Genomic DNA, 23,159 nt, shown 5'->3' on the forward strand with positions numbered 1-23,159 from the left:
TAGTCGTGGCTGTGAGGGGCTACCCCACTGCAGACACCCCTAATCATAACTAGCCTGAACACAGTCACCTGAGCTCTGCTTGCAGCTCCACTCTATACACTGTTTTGCTGCCGGAACCGCTCTAGCCAGGTAAGCCAGCTGCTAGTTCCTGTGCGAATCAAAGCAGTTAGTCTAAGTAGTTAGCAGTAATTAGCTTAGCAGTGTTGTGTTAACAGCACATTAACCTCAAGGGCTTTGCAAACTGTGCAGTCAACAGGCATGCCTCACTGTTACAGTAATCACAGCTAGAATTTAAAAAGTAACGCACGACACCGTGACCCTAAGCACAACCAATACTTACCTGAACGCTGCTAGCAGCTGGGTGGTTTTTTTTTTTTTTGTATCGGCGAGGCAAAACTCTTCCTCGCAATAAAAATCTCCTGCACATTTGGATTGGCTGTTTATTGAACCCCTCCATAAAAAATATAAAACTAAAAACGCCCCCAGCCTGCTTGTATATTTTCGATTGGTCTTTTGACACGTCAGTACACCCCTCCTCCGCTGTTTTTTTTTTTCTCTCATCGAGAAGTCCTTGCCTAAATTTGTACTCTGAATCAGATATCTGAGGTAAAACAGCGCTGGGAGCTGGAGTGGAGAAGCGGTGCTGATGAGACTGGAGAAAATGCGCGCCTCGGTGCGGTTATTCATTCCAGACTAGGCTACTTCATTTACTGATGCCCACCGACTTCTGATGATGGAGTAGCTGATTAAAATTTAAAATGACAACAGGACACGGACTGCACTAGCAATACATTCGTTGCATTAAACTTTGGTTAGCAGGAGAAGGAGGGACACTCGGGTGACTACACTGCCAGCGTCTGCCGGCGCAGCACCTCATCATGTTTGCATTTGGAATAGAAGTCCACATACGGGCTACTGCATTGTAGAGGGGTCCCAAACATCACCGATGAGCGGTTTTGTTCAGAGTTGGATTATGTAACGCAAGTACGATATTGGCAGCTTTAAAGTAAGCCCATACAGCTCCACGCAGTAGTTCCCTTCTTGTATGCTGGATGAAGATGATCACCGTACGGTTTGCAAACAGGGTCAAGCAGCAGCACCCCCGTCCTGCTTGGAGACTGATCCTCGTGGCGGTGCTCTGGGAAGGTAAGAGGCATACACAGAACTGTCTGTATGCAGAATGGTACGTCGGCTAGTGCGGTGGGCGACTTGTTGCGCGAACTTCGGGAAGAGTAGGCAAAACGTTTCGGATTTTGACTTTTTTAACATAAAATACATGTATGCATAAGGGGAAAATATTAAATATCTTATCTTACATTTAACTTTTAAAGGAAAATTATAATTCTATTTTACCAATACTTTTTAAGCACGCTCGCAGATTTTATATATATATATATATATATATATATATATATATATATATATATATATATATATATATATATATATATGTATAATATTGCTTCCTTGCGTATTTCATTGCTGTAGTAGTTCATCACAATACATTTTGAATGCACAGGGCGCGTTCCGGTCTCCTCTGCCTGGTTAACCCTGTACACCGGTTAGTATGTTGAAGCCGGGTAAGCGGGTATTCTAGTAAATCTCATGCAGCAGCTTCGTCGATGCTTTCCTTGAAGGATATGCTGTTATAAATACTCTAAAGCGCTCCGACATGCATCGATTGAAGAGGCGGCGTAAGCCTTGAAAATGCCTCATTTAATAGCAGACATTTTAAACTACTGATTTCAGTAATCAGAAAAAAAGTATATGGAAACGATATTGTATTTTAAATAACTTTTAATTATTATTATTATTATTATTATTATTATTATTATTATTATTATTATTATTGTTATTGTTATTTATTCTTTAGCAGACGCCCTTATACAGGGCGACTTACAGTGGTTTAATAATAATAATAATAATAATAATAATAATAATAATAATAATAATAATAATAATATTAATAATAATAATAATAATAATAATTATTATTATTATTATTATTATTATTATTATTATTATTATTATTATTATTATTATTATTATCCGCTTCTGAAAAAAACCCTGTATATAGTCCATTGTGAGAATAATATTCATTGCCTTTCGTGTTCTACGTTGTACTACATGTGTTCGTCACATTAATGGACAAATTGTTCTCTTTCAATCAAGGCTATAGGATGATGGAGAGCTGTGTGCTTCACACTGGATGTTAAAAGCTAATACAATAATAAATTATCTGGTGATTTAAACTGAAGCAAGTTTTAGGGTTTGTGCTAAAACGCACTGATATTCAAAACTGAAAAAATAAATACTAATAAAATAACCAGTTCATGGAAGGAGTTAAGACTGGGCCATTTTTTTTATAAATCAATAATGTGCAATTGATTATATTGAAAGCCTATAAATCTACAGGGATACTAATGCTTTATGAATACAGAGCTTTGTTGTTTAATTTGCAGCTGGGAGTGTGTCTGTTAATGAGTGTAAAATAGACATGCTGAGGTGGTCTGTGGTTTACACTTCATTCATGGGTAGTTTTTACATTGATGGGCATCAGCTCGTTCTTGTATTCCCATATTTCTTTTCAACACCATGTGCATTACCCAGCTTCTAAAATAGCCATAATGACCTCAGCAAAGTGCACTCTTATTAAAATGGCTGGCATAATGATACCGCTGCCATGTCAACAAAGCCCACTCCTTCACCGTCGGCGTAGAGGAATACGAAGTAAAGCCTCTGCTCATCAATTAAAACATGCAAGAGCTCTTCACTGATTGAGGTTTTACAGGAAGAAGGAAGTGTCACAATAGGAACGCTCCTCTCGGATTGTGTTTGGAAGCAGTTTCATATCCATATAATTATAATGAGAAAGAAAATCATGAAGGGTATTCCAGCCCCACTCTGCACCCCATGATAACTCACCTTGCAGTAATAACCAGCTTCTTTCTTGAGACGCTGTTTTCATATGTGGATCCTCCATATATCAAAAGGAATAACATGGCACTCATATCTACGTGATAGTCAGAAACATGGAGCATGCTTTGTTCAGTCTTAATTGCTTAACACTACAGTAGTTTGCTGTAGCTGAGTTCCACCCATAATAAGAGCTTGGACATCTCTAAGCACTACAGAGACTGCAGGACTGTTTGACGAGGGCTCTCCTGCAGTGATCATGTTGCTATGTCATATGAACACTGAAGCCTGGGCTCGCTAGGGTCTCTCATGATGAGGGATTCAGTACAGGGGACCGCTGCATTGGGGTAGGACCTTCATGGAGCTGCGCTGGGTTTGTGGAAGGAGGCAGCTTATTTCTGTGATATAATGAAGGATGTTTCAGTACATCGTATTGAATGGTGTATCAGAAAGGAACGAGTCCATTGCAAGCTTTTTATTTCCTTTTAGCATTTACAGCTTTTTTTTTTTTTAATAAACGTGGAGTCAGACTCTGTATTACTTTATTACTTCATTCCCAGGCTCTCAGGATTGTCTGCCTCTATTCCCAGTGGTAATATAGTCCAGGTTCAGACACAGCAGGTGCCTTTATTAGTGTAGCTTTAAAGACCCCATGCTTCATTTAAAATTGAATTTAAAGCGCATTTAATCCATTTTTTGAAAGTAGAGCATTCCACATTATTGGACCAACTTAGGGTGTTATTTAAAAAAAATGCAAGATGATTCTGAGGAAACTCCCTCACTTCTACAGTTTTTCTGCTCTATTTCTTTGTAATGCAACTTGCATGTGATTTTCTTGTCCGTTAAAATGTGTAGTTGGAGTAACTGAACTCAAAACAGGATTGGCCTGTTTCATAGTCCTATTAATTGAAAATATTTTATTTAGTTTTTTGTAAAATGAACAGGCGGCATGTTTTTCTCTGTTTCTCCCGTAACATTCCATTCGAAAGATGAACCAACACTATTGATTATGTGGACAAAGATTTCAACAGTTTTCAAGAGAAATCTCATCACCACCGCCTCTTCTACTCACCGGACAGAACAGATCAATTTGCAGGTCATCAGGGACAGGACTGCAAGTGATGCCCCCCCCATCATGTTCAACAGTGTTGAGCGTGATTGTGGGACCGTGGTGACACTGCCTGTGTTCGTGGTTCGTGGAGAGGATTTAAGCACCCCTGAGTTTCACATTTTTATCAGATGATCTACTGTACCTCTGCTGACAAGCTGCAATCTCTGAATGTTTTCTGTGATCAATGGGCCTGATTATCACCCCACCCATAGCGATGGTTAAATAGACAAGCTAAGGTGAAATTTGGGAAAATAGTGTGTAGAAGGAGGGGTGGGTGGGGGAATAATCATATACACTCGCGTCTAGATGTTATTACAAGAGTAATCAGCAACCCTCCAATGCATATATGGTGTTTTTCAGCTGTATTTTTTCCATTTGAAAATCCAATCAATATAACCGAATGCCTGTAATACAAAGCGTTTCACTTACATCCATCCAAGTTCAAAATGAGAGCTGTACTTATGATGACTATGACAAATATCAACAGCATGTGCACAACACTGAAGGCATTGAAAAAGACTTCAAGTCAAAACATTTGTAAATTGAGTTTGTTTGAGTGTTTCTTAGAATGGACGAGAATGGGAAATGGAAGAGTGGTATGAGGTGTTGGTGTGTTTAAATGAAAGTTTGACAGTGTCCTGAAACACCTTTTGTGTTGAAGATGTACACGTGGAAGTGGGATATACAGACGAGAGCCGCAGTGATCTTGCATTCCTTGCTTGTTCTGTGGGTGAATGTTCTTCGAAAAACAACCAAAAAATATTTTCAGCATTCCCACTTTAAACTCATTGAAATTCATTAGGATGGATACAGTAGGCTACCACACCTTGAGATGCCAATTTCTCTCCTTCATTATGCATCTGGGTATGCATGTGTGGTCCCATTTATTAAAATTCCTCAACTTTGGCAAAACAGGGAGTGCCCGAGCTCTCAGTGTATTAACTTATCACAGAGATAACTGCTTTTAGTTCTTGAATCATCACTTCCGGTCTCAGAATAGTAACATTGCCTATGAAGGAAGCTGTGCATTTTACTGTGCATGCTCCTGAAAATATGTAAGCGTGATGATTTTAAGCAGCTCAGACGGACTGAATTTCCTTTCTAAAGTTGTTCCATTCACGGAGAAATAATCATGTCCCAGTTTCCCCCATTGCACTGCCAAAACCTTTTACATGCCCTGCATACGAACTGAACTGGGCGCCATTCATAAACGACTGTGACCTGCCATGGTTCTGGGAATGGTAGCTACTCTTGAACATTTAAAAATAATTACTATAATAAAGACTGTACCGTGTGCTGTTTTACCAGAGTGATATTTCCTGTACAGTATCGTGTAAGCCTGTTTTTATCTGTGTATATTCTTAAGAAATTATACAAATAATCGAATATTCTTTCAAAATGAATTATCTGGGAAAAAAAGAATAAATCATACCATATTTCAATGAACTAAATCTCTGAGGAGAAACCTTTTCTATCAATAACAGAATCGACCCCCTGACCAGTAGACGTCATTTATACATTGTGTTTTATGAACGGCTGTTGGTTTTATCGGCGAATGCATTTGAAGCGGTGTGTGTTTGCTTGTTCGCTCCAGGGCCAGTGCTGTGTAAGTTCCTGGCTGTGTTTGTCCTGGTACTCCAGCTCATGTAAGGAACTGTTTGTTTCTGCAGCACTCGTTTCCTGACCCTCTCACTGCAGTTCATGTTAATTCACAGTGGGGTTTAGACTTCAGTACGTTTTTTCAGCTCGACTGCTCGGTTGCCTGGGAGTTCTCAGACATCCCAATCCTCTCACTATAGAGGGTGGCCTTGTATAAATACTGGGGCTAAGTCCTCCCAATCCCACAGCGAGGCTGCGCTACATGGCTGCATAATTCCTACAATGCATTTGTTTTGGCAAACGATGTGAGCTAAGGGCACCAAGGTTAGGTGATCACAAGCTTATCGTTTAAGGGCTGTTGAGACTGATAAAAAAAAGAAGAAGAAATAAATAGCTAACGAATACAGAGCCGAGGGTAAATTAATTTAAAGTTGGCTGCCGTTCACAGCTCACAAAGCCGAAGAGTATTAAGCCTGTGGTGGAGACGCTGGTTCTAGTGGGGTGTGACTAAACTGGGATTGTTAGCTTCAAGCTCAGGCAGATTTATTTTTGTTTTTTGTGTTATTTCCACTTAGGTACCTCTTCAGATGCCCCATAGAAATACTACTGTGCAGTACATTTGCTCCTATTTTTCTTCGCAGGTGTACTTGCAAAGGGGGAATACAAATGTTTTAGCAGCATCTGTGCAGAAGGAGTCAAGGGGACTATGGCACTCCATGGTGCAGTCTCAGTCCTCTTTAGGATCATGCTGCTGTAGTTTACAGAGGGGGCTTGGTACAGATTGCACACACTGACTTCCAGGAGGTTTACAGTAAGCTACGACGCAGATGTAAAAAAAAAAGATTAACGAAAAAGAAAACGTCATGCCGCTTTTAAAGATTTTGGCCCGTAAACATTCTTGGATTTGGCAACTGTACTGTTTGTATGCATGACACATTCACAAAGCACTGCAAGTGAGGGACCATCCCACACAATGAACACTTGACAAGCCTACTGTTTGGAGCAAGGTTATTGCACAGGCAAAGCTTTGAGCTGCTTTTACAGCTTTGTGCTTTGCAAATGCTTTAGGTTACAACACTCTAATCAATCCTTAGGCAATGTCTTTCATCTATAGATTGTTATATTTGGTTCTTGATCTTTGGGAGTGACATACACAGTGCTGGAGAGTGCAGTTCTCAGGGGGGCTGCCAAACTGACGCAAGTGCACTGTATCCTTCGTCAGCTGCTCAGCATAATGGATTAGTATTGCTTTTTTTATGAAGTGTGGTGATCAACCAATTATGTTAGTTTTTTAAACAATAACTGACTAGCCTGCTGTCAACAGGAACTCTATTGCCTTGTTCTGGCACGTTCATTGCAATCGATGACTGCTCATTTACTAAAGACTACAGTAGCATTTGTCATAGATACAGTAATCTGGGTTAAATTTACATTCTTGCATACTGTAGACGAAGCAATGGGTACCATATACAAGATTCCTATAGCCTGTAAATATGACTGGAGCAGCTCTGAAACCACTTTTGTTTTCTAATGTTGGTCTTTCATATAGGGGCATTCGTAGCCACACCGTCACTCTGTACAGTAACGCAGCGTACAACTTGACCCTCTGTGAAGCTGAAGCACACGAGCATATAACGAGACCATTGAGACCTCCTCCTGTGCGCCAAACACACTGGAGAACATGGAATACATGTTACACTGAGCTTCTAATCCATTCACAATTAAGCCAATAAATCTTTTTTAATTATGCTTTTTGTCCTTTGTAAAATGTTACTGTTTTTTTATGCTTTCTACAGAATTGCTGTGCAAAGGAGACGTTGCATCTCAAAGGCTTTCCTGTATGAATAAATAAATACGTTTGGTTTTATTTTAAGGACAGCTGGGGGTTGATCATTACTGTTGGTTCTGTTAAATAATAATTGTCTTCTGTGTTATTTTTCAACTAAGGCTATATTATTGTATTCTATTATTAATCACTTTATGTTTTCAGTTAAACACATCTCATTGTTTTTATGTTTAGATTAGTAGAATGTAATATTGAGATCATGACTAAGCACATTGTTAATTATTAATTGCACTTAAAAGGGTCTCATTAGACATGACAGATAACGTAAATATGTGTGACAAAAGCAATTAAAATATATCTTTAGTTTGCTTAATTAATTTTATTGGGGAACAACAGATTAATTTCAATCCTTAATTATTTGTTCTTGTATTCAAAAGAAATGTAATATATTGGGTCCTTTTGGCTGTGTTCATGAGTAAATTAAGAAAAAATATTGTGTTTGTAAACTGCATTTTCCTTCTGAAATCCAGACTGATTGTAATGGTCTTTCTGCATTGCGTGGAAAGGAGGTGTGCTTGGTTTTGATCAGTAAGGGTTTACACGATCACTCTGCCCAATGTGTTTCTTGAACTGTGGACTCTTGACCGAAGGGTTGTGGGTTCAATCCCCAGTGGGGGACACTGCTGTTGTACCCTTGAGCAAGGTACTTTACCTAGATTGCTCCAGTAAAAACCCAACTGTATAAATGGGTAAATGTATGTAAAAATAATGCGATATCTGTATAATGTGAAATAATGTATAATGTGACATCTTGTAACAATTGTAAGTCGCACTGGATAAGGGCGTCTGCTAAGAAATAAATAATAATAATAATAATATTATTACTATTATTATTATTATTATTACTATTATTATTTTTAGGAAAGGGTTATGTAGGATTATACAGAGGTAAATAAATCATTTGAAACATTTTAGCCTGACTGTGAAACAGCCTTCAAAAAAAGTTGCTATTTGTGGCTCTATTTCTATCCATTGTAACTGTCAAACTTGTCAGTACCGATATAGTGATACTAATGTACTGGAGTTCAGACGGAATTCAGCTCTCCAGCTATACTGTATGTGTGCAGCACAGTGCCGGCTACACTGTATGTGCGCAGCACAGTGCCGGCTACACTGTATGTGTATAGCGCAATGGCTCGGCTACACAATGTGGGCTAAAAAGGAAAATGCACCCGTACGCTTACAGAAAGGGCCTGCCTGCTTTATTGGTATAAACCACGTTAGGATTAACGGCTGGTTCTTGCTTCCATCATGCGACCGTCGCTGAGGACAATTTCTGTTCTCTTCAGTCCTACTACAGTCTGGAGATCCAAGGGGATCACCCGTTGAGCTCTTTATTATCTAAAACTGATCAAAGCAACCGGGAGCTCAGTCGTTTCTCTGAGCGTGCCTCGACTAACAGCCATTATGTTACAGTGGAAAGGAGATTATAGTGCGTGTGTGTGTGTGTGTGTGTGTGCGTGTGTCTGTGTGTGTGTGTGTGTGTGTGTCTGTGCGCGCGTGTGTGTGTCTGTGCGCGTGTTCTTTTTATTCAACCTCGCTTTTTCACCATCTTATTTTTATTTATGGGATGCATTAAACACCTTCAGAAGGTGAAAAGAATCACAACATGAGGTCAAAATGACATCAATTGTAATTCAATGGGAATGCGACCATTACCATAATTATGCAAGTGAACTTCATGGTAATTCAAACATCAGCTCTTTTTTTTTAGTTCTGCTTTGTTTAGTTATTTTCCTCGGGAGGCTTCTATCTTGGAAAAGGATAGGGCTCGTTTTTAAAAGCAGAATGCCAGTCCGAATTACCCCCAAAAAAGGGTCAGGGGGGTTGGATTATTCCTGTGTGGTGTAAAGGTTCACCTCAGTGGCACAGCGGTGCAGTGCATTGTAAAGGCTGTGTTTGAAATCCTGTGCAGGCATGATCTGCTTCTCCGTCCAGCACTAGAGTATGAGACGGACTTGGAAGTGCACAGCAGGACTGTATCAAGTGCTGAATGCTTCGGGTTATTATAGGCAGCAGCAGTGTGACATTAGCGCTCTCCTTGCCTGTGATCTGCTGTAATGCATCCTGTCAGTCACAGAACATCATTCATATTCAGCAGCTTCCCATCGTGTGCTCTTATTTAAAGGACCTTGGACCCACATCGATTAGCTGACGTGCTTAGGGATGTGCGGGAAAAGAAGCCCACTACAGCGTTGTAGTAATGCTAATAAAAAGGCATACAGCTCCCTTTGTAAGTCCCTGCTTCAGATGAAAAGTTCCCCTGAGGGCCTGATAGATCACTGGAGGGATTGTTTTTTTTTTAACTGGACAGTTGCATCCATTTGCCACACAGCTTTGAGCCATTAGCATAATCGTAACCCGTAAAGCTTGTGTCTTCATTCAGACTGATAGAATTAATTACACTGACGTCCCCCTGTCCCCAACCCCAACCCCACTCCAGCAAGGATAGAGCCCATTGTGACAGTCCTAGTCAGGACTTTATTAGCAAATCCGCGGGTCAGTGGTTTGTGTTGCAGGGACAGCATTCAAGGAATTAAGACCGTGGATTGAGAAAAGTGATTAACCCAAGACTTGCTTGTTTCTGTCTTTTTTTTTGTCTATTTCAAGCTTTACAGAACTGAAAAGCTTGTAATTGCAGAGACTGCATGATCTGGGGAAAGGCTTTTTTTTATATTTATATTTTGCAAAGTGATTAATCTTTTACAGGCTGGAATTCGTTGGAAAGACAATATTTTCACTGTTGTGGTGAAAGTCGCCTTCAGTATTTATAATACAGTTTAGGAAAACACCATTCTTTCCCATTACAAAACCAGGAATGAACGGTGAGATTGATTTTCCGCTGCACAGGAGGAAGATTTTGAAACGCATGTTCCGTGCAGAAGTCCGTACAGTATCTGGTTTTGTTTTCTTGACATGCCTGCTCTTTCTTTCACAGTCTCTCTCCTTCTTTAGGTGCACAGTCACCGCCTGGGGTATTCAAGCTGTTTCACAGGACAGTGTTCTGTAAAGCATGTATGGTTTTAGCTGAGGGCTGTCAGTGCCGATGTCTAAACACTGGCATTGAGCTGCGTGGGAGGCAGTGCTCAAATTCCTTCTGTTTCTCTCGCACACAAGGTCAGATTCTCACCTTGTTACAAAGGAGAGTGACACCACTGCTGTAGGGAGTATAGAAACCCGACAAGGCTTTCAGGACCTGGCTGGCATCCCCTGGAGGAGATCTCCAGGGGTTTTGTCACTCTATATGGATTTGGAACTGCAGGAATCCTTAAATGGAGAGGAGGATCTAACCAGCTCTCGTCTATTGAGGCATCTCACTGGCAGCAGAAGTGGAGTGTTTCAATGCACAAGGGATTTGCTGGGGGGGGAAACAAACAAACCAAACAATATATATATATATATATATGTATAGATATAGATATATACAGTATATAGTATGCTCCAAATACTTTGTAATCTCTGCAGTAGGTGTTAGAACAGTAGGTGTTAGAAATGTACCCACAACAACACCGTGTCTTCTCTTTTTCTAATTCACATATCCATTTTCTTACAGTACCTGTTCAACTGGAACAAACATGCACACCAGAACACCCCATTCAACACAAGTCTGAATTAATTAACAAGACAAGGCTGGTGGAAAGGGTTCACTCATCCTTTTGGAGCTTTAATTCATGCGAAGCTGGCTGGGTTTTAAATTGTGTGTTTTCAGAGTCTTGTTATTCTCGTCCTTACTAAATGTGTTTCCGGAAACGATTGTTGTATTATTTGGCCGCTGGCTTGTTTTTCTACCATAATGAGCAGTGTCTTCTGTGAACTGGTATATTATTAACACCACCCCCCCATAGAGAAGAGATGAAGTGAAAGACCCCCCTCAGAAGGAACAGCTGTTAAAAAGTTGTGTAACTGCTAAGATTCATCAGAGGCTGATTCATCAGCTGTCACTCTCCCTAATTGCTGGTTTAAAGATCTTTGTAGCAATGGCTTTCTTAATTATTTTGTACCTTTTTTTTTTTGTACATCTTTTGGGTATTTCTTTTTATACAGAGTTTTCTGTTTTGTTTCATAATTGTTTTTCATACAAACTGTATAATTTATACCAGGAAACCAAGTCAGGTGTGGTAGTAACATATGGAATATACTGTATGTGTACATTCATCTTCTGCGTATATATTGATGATTAGCATATTTCTTACCTTGCAGAGTTCGGAATTGGGCTGAATTTATAGATTTTAAAAGATTTCAATATAGATTTTAAATGCAAGCCATAAGGGTTAATGACCCTGTAACTACAACAGGCATATGAAAGACATTTTCAAAATGAAGAATACTCTTTATTTCATAGCTGTTTAAAAGCTGCATTGCGCACATATCAGCAATTGAATTTAGCAACGCGAAAGTAAAGGTCTGCTAAGGACTACCATGGTTTGCTTTTTTTCTGTCTTTTAAAAGGATTACAGCTGCAGGATTCAGTGTGTTGCCTTGAAAGATAACCGGTAAATCCCAGTTCTGTAGGAAAGGGATACCAAATGTTTTTTTTTTTTTTTCTCGTCAAATCTGGACCTAGACGAGGGAGGAAAACTACATGATAGAATTCTAATAATCTGAGTGAGGCTGCCTTCATTACACCCTCTTAAAACAAGTGAATTCACCTTCAGTAATCTGCTTACCTTAGAAGTGGGATAAATGATGGTTTGTGGATAGTTGTCAAGGTAGGAAATATATATATACTGCACTCAATCATATCAGCGGTAGGAGAATTTTCTGTTTTGATAAGATTTATGCTTGTTACATATGTTGCTGGACTAAATAGTGATGCTGAATTTAATCTTTTTTCAGCTTTCCAGTGGATCAGATTAAATCTAACATTACACATACAGTAGCCGTTATTAAACACTTAAATACCTCAGGATTTAAGTCTTGGCACTGATACATATCTGAGCATTAAGGGTTGACACATTTTTTCTGGCGAGCTAATGGAACTTCAAACTGAATTAAGAAGAATTATTGGATTTGTTAGATATATTTTTTTTTCCCAGGGATTCGCTGGAGAGCAGATTTCAGATAAGGGCTTTGCTGTGAGTGGCTACAGCTTTTACAAACGCTCTGCGCTACTCCGTCATTCGTGTTCAGTTTTACATCTTTGCCTTAAAAGGTCCCAGAGGCTTTAAAATCCATTCCCTTCATTTGTATTAGATTCATGTGCCATTTCCCTTCTTCCACTATCCCCTGATGAGCAGTGCAAGGTTTATTAGAAATGAAAAGCTAAATTAAATGATAAGGAAGTTAGGTTTTAAAAAATGTCCCCCCCCCCCCCCCCCGCTATACATAAAATGTAAGACAGTTGTTGCTGTGTATTATTTAGCAGTAGCACTAGTTTGAAGAGGAGGAGGAGTCCCAGTTGTAGTCTTAGTAGTTGTGATAGTAATTGTAGTTGTATTATTACTATTAATATTACCTGTGTTGCCTGCATGTTTATCCATTCCTTAGTCTGTCATTTTGAGTCTTCCTTCAAACTCAGCTGTGTGTGAATTTTGTCATGTGGTTGAGATCAACAAACATATCACTTGTGACCGACTTTTTTTTCTCGTCCATACCTTCAAAAACGCTGAGCTTACAGGAATGTAGCAGTTTGCCATGTGCTCCTCGTACCATGTATTCCCCGTGTTTTCCCATGCTTAAGCATGTTTTTGTTCTCATGCTTTACCATACTCGGATGTGATTCACCATGCTTCCTGGTGTTTTATCAAGATTTCACCATGCTTTTAAACATGGATAATGGTTTATTGAAGAGGGGCAATGCCGCTGTGTTAGCCCACTGCAACGTCTCGCCTCCCAGCCTCCTACAGTATGGCCATGCCTGCCAAACGCTTGGGTGACCTTGGGCTCCCAGTGTTGAATCCTGCCAGGAGCAAGGGGATGAGGAGGTGTTCTGCAATCAAATGGTATTAAAGCCTTGTGTCAGGTAAAGTCTGCTCTCCTCTGCCTTGTCTGTAATATCGGGGAATTGCACAACACACATTCTCTTTCTTTGACATCTTTTAAAATACCCTTAACCCATCTTTATTGGTTTTCTTGGAAGCCTACGCCTTGCAGCTGTTTAGATTTAATGATAGTTTGTTTTTGTTTTTTTCTCGAGGCAAGGAGTAATCCTTTACCTCTAAACACCGTACAGTATTTCTGATCAGATGTCATCATCTGCAGCCAGAGGTTTAATACCAGTCTGCTGTTAAACACGAGCCATACTGATCAAGAACAGTACAGTGTGGTCATATCCCAGATAAACACGAGCCACACTGATCAAGAACAGTACAGTGTGGTCATATTCCAGATAAACACGGGCCATACTGATCAAGAACAGTACAGTGTGGTCATATTCCAGATAAACACGGGCCATACTGATCAAGAACAGTACAGTGCGGTCATATCCCCCAAATGGGTCTGTCCCAATCTATCTTGGCTATGAAAGAAGGGATAACTGGGTGGGAATTAGGTCTCTGCTGGGAGAATGTGAGCCCTAACTTAATAAATCCCGGTTTATCTGAAGTTTGTTTGGAGCGAGTTTCAGAGAGCTAATCCAGATTAGACTGCATTTAACAGATAGATGTAGGATTTGTGGGATCAGGAATACTTAGAGCACAGGACAGGGCCTGTGAAAAGCTAAAAGCAACCTGCCCAGTCTGCACATCGCACTGGGAACGTACTGGGTCAGTAGAACGAAGCCAACAAAGGCGGGGTTTGTATGTGAAATTAGGAGGGCCGTTTGTTCACAGGGGAACCACTGGGTTGAGAACAATGGCAGTGTTAACACACATGTCTGCGCTGAGAATCAAACTGCAGGACAATACAAGGGGCTATAATGGAATAAGTGACGCTGCTGGGCTGGACCGCAGCGAAGGACACAGGCGTTACTGCATGTTGAGCCATTCAGCTATTTCAATACCTGCTTTCTAAAGGCTGAACAATAGGCCATGATATTGCTGTGCAGGTTTTAAAAACATAACGATTTATTTCAAATCACAAAGCATGAAAATATGCACTGTGCTTCCCCTGCATCCATTGCAGTGGAGAGATAGGCAGGCGCATACACAAACACACACGCACCACAATCTAGATCAAATATGTAGAAAGACAGGCATTGTCTTTCTGTAGTTTTACAGAACCATGTAGAAAATGCAGGTAACTGGCCCACGAGATTGAAAGACATACTGATGGACTATGAAAGGAGTATCAGCAAATAAATTAGAAGGCAATAATATTCAAAGAATACAAACCAATTGACTGCCTAGAGCAATTGTAGAAGCTGTTGGTTAGTTTTGCATATATTCTATGCACTAAATAAGTATTAAACATATACTCTGTGGAATCTGTTTATTTAGTGGAAACAGTGTTGATAGCATTTGGATCCAACACAGTTTCTTGTAAGTAGCCTGCGGTGTGTTGGGTAAAGATGTGTATTGACCACAGGCACCGACTCCATGGTGTTGCAGGGCTCAGGCAGCCATGGGTTATAAGAAGCAGCTGGGGCTGGAGCAGCCATGGGGTATGAGAAGCAGCTGGGGCTGGAGCAGCCATGGGGTATGAGAAGCAGCTGGGGCTGGAGCAGCCATGGGTTATAAGAAGCAGCTGGGGCTGGAGCAGCCATGGGGTATGAGAAGCAGCTGGGGCTGGAGCAGCCATGGGGTATGAGAAGCAGCTGGGGCTGGAGCAGCCATGGTGTATGATAAGCAGCTGGGGCTCAAGCAGCCATGGGGGTATGAGATGCAGCTGGGGCTGGAGCAGCCATGGGGGTATGAGAAGCAGCTGGGGCTGGAGCAGCCATGGGGTATGAGAAGCAGCTGCTCAGCACCCACCCTACCGCAGGTTTTGTTTCATGTGTTAAAGGTGATTAATGATCTCCTGTCAAACTTTAAAAAATGGCTAAAATTAAAAGGTCCCACATAGTGTAAATCCATTTCTCAGTCCCATCAAACTGTAGCGTGGAGGCTTCACGATCAGTACTATTGTAGCTGTTAAAAAGTAAAACGTTAAAGTCGACCAAGTAATGGAGTTTTGTGCAAAGGACTTCAATGTGCAGAGATTAAAACTTCACTGAGACACGTTTTTGGATATAACTCTGCAGCAAACATTGCAAAGCCCCCACTGGCAGAAGCAAAAGTCAGTGCTTATGATATTGATAACGCAACCCTCTGTAGAATAGTTTCCAATCTAGGGAGGATGGAAAACACTTATTAGGAGCAGTAGAGACTTCCAGGCTGGTTTTTAATCCCCGTGCTCTGTAAGAAAGTCCAAGAAGATGTAATGCAATTCAATACATAAACCGCTTCTCTGATCAACGAGGATAGGACCTCATTGAACCCCTGCTGTCTACTTCTGTTTTGAAGACAATTAAAAGATAATTTATTCATTGTATAAATCAATGGGCTTTTTGTATGTACTTTGGTTTTTAAGAAACATTCAAAATACAGATAGCTGGTTTGTTTTTACAACAAAGCGTGTGCTTCGAACTGTGCAGCTTTGTGAAGAGTACTGTAGTGGAACTGTTGAAAGAAATTCCTGAAGGGGTTTTTAATATTACATTACAATATTCAAGGAGGTAGGAAAGGTCAATTATTTCCAATGAAAAAGCTCTGAAGATTTGCAGGCTCCTTGTGGGATTGTAAGTGTCTTGAAGCAGTAACTAGTTCACCCCCAGTGGTTTTATATCGCATGTTTGCAGTTGGTTTGCGATTAAATCCACGCTGTATCTGAGTATTCAGATTGAACTTTGGCATTCATTTTTAAACATGGTTTTCAAAAAGCATCTAGGTAAAATCCCTTAGCTAGTGTAATGTTACTGTGAGGCATAACGGTGTGAGAGAGTTCATAGTACTACAGCGTCTTGCTATTTTATATGAATGTATGTGTATGGGTGATTAATCTCTGCTACGTATCCTGCAATATATATACACTATTGACAGCTGCAGTCAGTTTTCGTCACAATGGGGTCAGATTCAGAGGAGGTGTTACTTACACTATATGTGATGGAGAAAAATGTTCCAGGGAAGGTGTCATGTGCCTGCAACAGAAGAGTTATGAAGCTCACACAGCCACACATGGTGATAATGTGTCTATTTTTCTCCATGTGAGGGTGTAAACTGGACAAATCGTTTCAGTTTCATTTAAAAAAAAAAAAAGCTTCTTTGGAAATGAATTGATGCAGCTTGTTGACGGAAGGGGTTGATCAACCCCGCTTGGGCATTGACAGAGGGCTGGGAGATGTTTGGTTGGCAGATGCTTCCTTAATCCACGATGACACACATAACCTCATGAGGAGTAGTCTCAAAAGTGATGACTCTGTGGACCATTCTGCAGAACAGATTTCACTGTGGACTTCTGTTAGCCCCAACGTGCATGAAGGTGTGTGCTGAAAGCTCCTCTGTCCTGGTGGCTCATGCTGCTCATAACAGATGTTGGTAATTTCATTAGAGTGTTTTTAAACCATTATGTGTTGGTTTCTGGTGACACCAAGTACTGATCTAGAGAGCTATTTTCTGTTGCGTGCTTTGCAAGGAGGAAAGCCATTCGGTTTTGTCCACAGGGCTGTTTCCAATTGCTATTCCCTGCAGAGCGGGCACTGCTGGTGGCTATGCAATTACTGCGCTTTCAAACTGAGATCAGATAAGCAGTCGTGAGAAATACCCACATGGGCCTCTGATTTGAAAAAGCCTGTTAGGCAAAACTAGGAGATGCGTATCTCTCTCAGAATTGACTTGATCGTTTGTAGGAAAGGCAGCACCCAGCTCAAAGACACGCAACACGGCTGCTTTCTAATCTAATAGATGGATAAAGCTCACGCTGGATACGTTTGTATCTCTTGTTACACCTCGCAGATCGGCTCTGCCAGTACAGCTCTCGTTATCTTGGAATCTGGAAAAACGTGGGTGAAAGACTTTCTTAGAAGTGCCCGCATCTTAACTAGAGTGGCTGTCACTTAACCTGGGGAAATACTTGTAGGCGTTTCTTGTTTATATATATATATATATATATATATATATATATATATATATATATATATATATATATATATATATATATATATGGTTCATAAAGAAACCAGCTTTGTGTTTTAAATAAATAAAGTATTCAAATTGAAGATCGAAAATGGAGTTTGCACTATGAAATCAGTTGGTTAAAAACTATGTTGAACTAATTCATATTGGTCCCAATGACAAAACATTTACTAGACTAACGAGTTATTTAAAGAATGCTTTCTGCAAATGAAATCATTTAGACTACTGTTAAAGCCTGCGAGAGTCTAGAAGGGTTTCATGAAGCTGTCTTTGAATTCATGAAAACGGACTACGACATGCCTCATGAGTCAAAGCTTGGGTGCATAGATCCCACTGTGTGATTCCAGTGTTTCCAAAGGGTACTGTACCGGTTTGTATTTAAAAAAATAAATAAATAAATTAGTGTAGTTTAAATATTCATAGTCTATATATATTCTTGGTCTGTGAACCATGTGTGGTTTTAATGAATCTCTTCTGTTGAACTGATATTTTTAGCATCTGATAGTTATAGCTGGAGGGCAGCCCCCCCCTGGTCCAAGCCCTGTCCCCATGAGGAAGCTGTAAGGCTAATTATATTTACAGTTAATTCACAGTTCAGCTAACAAGGCTCCTGGCCATTAGTAACTTGTGAAAGTAATAGCAGCTGGAATTGAAAACCGCTCCAGGAAGAATCTGCAAACCGCAGCAGTGAGACGAGAGAATAAAAGAATTACAATTTAAAAAAAAAAAAAATCTAAGAAGAAAGACGCTGTGCAGTCCCATGATGTGCGGGCAGCAAGCCCTGTGCACGGCTACCAGGAGCGAGCGCACAAGGACTCATTATTCCCTGCTTTCACTGATCTCCAGGTGAATAATCCTTACAGGATTACAGAATTGAAGCACCGGATTTCTCAAATTGCAGTTGAGTTTTATTCGTCTCTCATGCTTTTTTAAAATCGTTTTTTCCAGCCCCGTGGGTCCCCATTCAATATCAGCAAATTGCCTTGGGCAGGAGCAAAACTTCTGCCTTTCTTTTTCCTTTGTTCTTGATTCTACAGTGATGAGTGACATCATTTAAAACTTCAGTCAGCCCAGTCCTCGAGCTGGCCGCCGTGGAGGGAATGCTGCACAGCTTCAGAGCAAACACAGAAAGCAGCGTCTGCATGAAAAGGAAGGGAGGAAGCTTCTTGTAAAGCCCATCGATTTCCATGGTTCATGAGACAAGCTATTGACAAGAGACTGGAATTCTGGAACTACTGTAGAGCTTAAATAAATGTCAAGGCTTTACTGTAGTGTGTGGATTCTTCTGTCAAGTCAAAGATAGCTCCCATCCTCTCAGTCATTAGCAGAGACCTCTACAGTAGATGGTGATGAGAGATGTACAGTATTCTAACCTAATATTGTTATCCCCCCCACCCACCACCACCACCACCTTAACCAGAACTTCATAAAAGTAATAGTAATTAATTTTATACCGGTATGTATTTTATATGGACCCGCAGGTAACATACTATGGTGTCAAAATAATATCCTCTATTGCAGCTTAATAAGAGGGCCACACAAAAGAGGCTTGCAGCTCTCTCCTCTTTAAAATGCAGACCAGAACCGGGGATAATGAGCATCTCCTCCCTGGCCGAGTGTCCTCACCTGTCTGCTTCCAGCTCGGGTACCTTAAAGGCTTGTGAGATCTCGGTGTGCGGAGGAGACGTGTGCAACCCCACAGTACAACGCAACCAGACACAGCGGGTAGCAGGCTGCTGACGAGTTCAATAAGAATCAATCTGCGCAGAGCTGCAGATGCTGTCTCAGCTTGCTTTCGTTTGCTGTCTGAAGGAATATGTTCCCCCTCACATATTGTCTTGTGCGTGTTGTTCCTGTTGTTTGCAAGTGTTTTCCAAATTGCCAATGTATCACAGGCTCGTTAACAGCGCTGTATATAAGAAAAATCTTACTGACAAAACCCAGATATGTCTTTACAGCACACGCAGGGTCAGTGGGGTATGAAGACATTCTAAATAAAAACCCTCTTCACTTGTTAGAATGAAGAGTCAAGTGGCATTATTATATTAGTAAAATGTCCTAGGTTGAGACTGATCTGCTTTATCAGTGCCCTCATTACAGCTAATCATCTGCGTCCCTGTCATGCTGTCTTAATTAATGTCTGCACTGGGCTCTTAGAGCTGTCTGTGTGAGTGATTGTTAACTCTGATAATATTGGGTGTAGGTCACACTGATTTTATAAACAGCAGCGACTCCCTTCCAGTGTGTCGGACATTGATATAATATGTTTAATGGAAGACTTTACCCTGTGACCCACCTCCCAGCTTAAAAGTTCAATCCAGTTTTCCAACCTGAGTTTGCTTCCAAAGCACTGCTCTCCTGTGTCTTTTGAAGGTCTGCACTGCACTCATCCTGTCCTCTGTATATTATTAGCCCAGAGCCTGCATTCTAGAACTCCTAATGCGGTTCTAGAGTTTTGATATTCAGCAGTTCTATTCCGACTCAGGAGTTTAATAATGGAAGTAAGACGGACTGAATATTAATTCTCTGTTTTTTGCGGGCATTCTATAAAATGGCAGATAATGGATCTTTATTCCGCTACTGCTGCAGAGAAAAAGTGGAATGACACTTACAATTGACTTGCCCCAATTAAAATGATTATTATAATTTGGGTTTGTCAAGTCTGCGAGACAGAAAGGCTGAGCATAGCAATTTGTGCTCAAAAAATAAGTTTGGGTGGGAGCGGGGGTGATTCAACAGATATTTTCAATATTTGAGAAGAAAAGGAATGCAGAAAGCGATCCGATAACATCACCCAAGTGCCACAGCAATGCATTCTCCGTAGATTGGCAAGCTCTGGGGCTGTTTAAATCCCCTGTCTACATCAGAAGCAGCTGAAAACAAAGTACTGTAGATTTGCTGCCTTTTTCTGCACAAAGATAAAATTCTTCTCCCAAACTACGGGAGAACAAAAGCAGCCAGTTTGAAATTCTCCTGGTAGATGCTGCTTTTTTTCCCTCAAAAATGTAAAAAAAATATTCAGATATGCATTTCTTCTGTTCTGTGAACCATTCTATGCTAATGCAGTATCCCTGGTGTATTAATAGTTCATCTTATTTAATTGCACAAACTGTGGCTGTTGTGTTTCACTGGCTCTTGATTAAAAGTTTTGCCAAGGTATATGTTTGAATTAAATGTTCCGATTTAGCTAGCTTTACCATGCTCAGTACTGAATGATGGTTTACTGTGCTTTAACCATGGTAACTCCTTGTCACATTCTGAAAAATGCCAGAACATTACTACAGTACAGCCAAGAGATGTGTGGCAGACAGGAGCATTTTCATTCAGAGCACATCCCTCTCTGCCATTTTAGGTCCATATCTGACAGCTAAATTAAGTCTGAGGTATCTGGAGATGCCAGCCTCATTGAGGAGTGAAGTTCGAAACAGTTCATTTTAGTTTAGAGTGTCAAAGTGAATATTCTTCAGCGTTTAAAAGGAGTTCCTGTGGTAGCCTTGGACAAAAACAGGAGGGAGGCAGGGATACAATCACCTGGCACATTGTTAGAAGCCCGCACTTTACAGATCACTGCATGAGTAAAACATGAAATGAAAGCTTGCGGTTAACAGCAGTGAAAGTGCCTTAGGCAATGTGTTAATCCTGATAAAGGAAACGGAACATGCACAATGCACTGTACTGTACTGCAATATCATTTGATTCTGTCACAGTCACTACTGTTTTTTTACTGCTGCATTACAGACTCCCGGAGCCTGATCGACATGCACTGTACATACCACACGTCACAGGGTGATTGAAACAATACATATAGAACCATCTCACACATTGCTTATGCTTTATAATTAGCTGAACATCAAACTGGGACCTGATTCGGGCCATTAACACTGGAGTAAAGATAACAGGCACAGTGTTCCGTGGATTGTGGGTGCAATCTTGCTAGCACCAAAGAGGCACTTCACCACATTATAATGATGCATTGCAGCTCTGTGTTCCTCCAGACCCCAGAGGAGCGTCCCGGCACTTTTATTTAATGTGTGTTTATTTTAATAACAGACAATCGGATCTAATGTCCCTGAGCCGAACGCACAGCACAGATGCAAAGACCCAGAAATGAACGAGACGTGCATTTTTCCATGTTTTAATCAGTGCCCTTGTGATTGCTATGGGGACAGTAACCTGAATATGGTTCACCAGTGCTTTTATGCAAACTGTGTTCCAAAGGGATTCGGTGCAGCTGTTCTGCAGTATTGCAATATTAGCTGAATCTGGCGCTGAATCTTTCACTATGATCATGATGTTGGGACGAGGAGTTACATTTTGTTATTTGTTTTTTTATTTCTGTAATTTGTAAGCTAGCGGTATTACAACCGGGGGCAGGGGTCTAAAGCCATGGCAGCAGTGCAGGATAACTGCAGACGATCTCAGAAGAGAGGCAGAGGTATTAAAGGGGAATGGAAACTGAACTGCTCCACCACCCCCTATGAGGGCGACCCCTTCAACTCTCCCACTGCCGCTGTTTGAGCGATCCCTGTTCTGTGCATCTCTCATCAATCTAGCCCCAAGATCCTCTACAGTTTAGAGGAGGTGATAAAGAGTCGGCAGATCAAGTTAAGATCCCTTGCTGTTCAGACCATTTAGACCCTGCAGGTTGCTGCGATGCTGAGCTGGCTGTGGCCTCATGGTAATATCCCATCATTCTTCTTTTTCTTCTTCTTCTTATTCTGATGATCATTATTGCTTTTGTTCACTGTGATCACATTTCTCTGCAATGAGAAGCTCTGGAATGAGGTCCTGCTGTGCTGAGATGAAGGCAGCAGACGGACTAGTGCTGCCTGCGCCTCTCCCACCGCCACGGCCCTTTACAGATCGAAGGTGGCACTTCGGCAAGGAAGGGGGACGATCTCGTCTGTCTCTCACTCTCGGGTGCTGTGTGATTGTTCCACGGTACATTTGTTTCTTATTAATTCGAATAGGAACAGTAAGAAGTGCTTTCTGAAAGCTGGCGTCCTGTGGATTTGGCATGGGATGAGTTAAGAAATAGCCTGCTCTCTCCATCCTGTCCCGGTGATACACTTGTCACGGCTGAGTTAGCCATCCTTATCTTCTCTCTGTCTCAGGGATGTGGAAACCATCAATCTCACACAAATCCTTTAGAGCTGTCTGGCTGACAGCTACAAGAGCCCCAGGCTCCCGAAAAGCTTAGCTCAGCAGTGTAGGGGCTCCGCTGGCACGACAGTGGACAGTGTTCATTAAAATAATCAAGGAAGGATTTCTGACTTCGATGCAGGGAACCCAATTTGGCTGAACATGATTACAAGATTATGGAAATGTTTGCTCTTTTCAACCTTAGCCGAGAAGCCTCATGCCATTTCTCTTGTCTCTGTCGGGTTATAGATGGTGTTCTAATAGGCAGTGATTTCTGATGCTCTCTCTCCCTTTCTTCTTCAGTTCAACACCCTGCTTACCATGTCCCTTCGCATCCCTTCGCATCCCTGCAGTGCAAGTAAGGAGTTTTGTGTTGGCCTCTAGTGGGCATATGTGGAACTGCAGGGTCAAGTGCCTCAGTAAACAGAACACAAAGCATGTCAATTTCCTGCTAAAAAGACAAATTCACTGGCATATGGTGCGACGTCAGCATCAC

The 23,159-nt window shown here is 41.0% G+C and overlaps 1 protein-coding gene across 1 annotated transcript in view; it reads left to right on the plus strand.

Annotated features, from left to right (window-relative positions):
* Nucleotides 1–538: 538 nt before the first annotated feature.
* LOC117426370 (transmembrane protein 132C-like) overlaps nucleotides 539–23,159 on the plus strand; it is a 102,715-nt gene continuing 80,094 nt past the window's right edge. The window contains exon 1 of the mRNA XM_059032785.1: nucleotides 539–1,146. Coding sequence (XP_058888768.1) covers nucleotides 1,053–1,146 — 94 coding nt within the window. The 5' untranslated portion in view covers nucleotides 539–1,052. The remainder of the gene's footprint in view (nucleotides 1,147–23,159) is intronic.

The sequence above is a fragment of the Acipenser ruthenus genome, chromosome 11, assembly GCF_902713425.1.
Source record: "Acipenser ruthenus chromosome 11, fAciRut3.2 maternal haplotype, whole genome shotgun sequence".
Lineage (NCBI taxonomy): Eukaryota > Metazoa > Chordata > Actinopteri > Acipenseriformes > Acipenseridae > Acipenser > Acipenser ruthenus.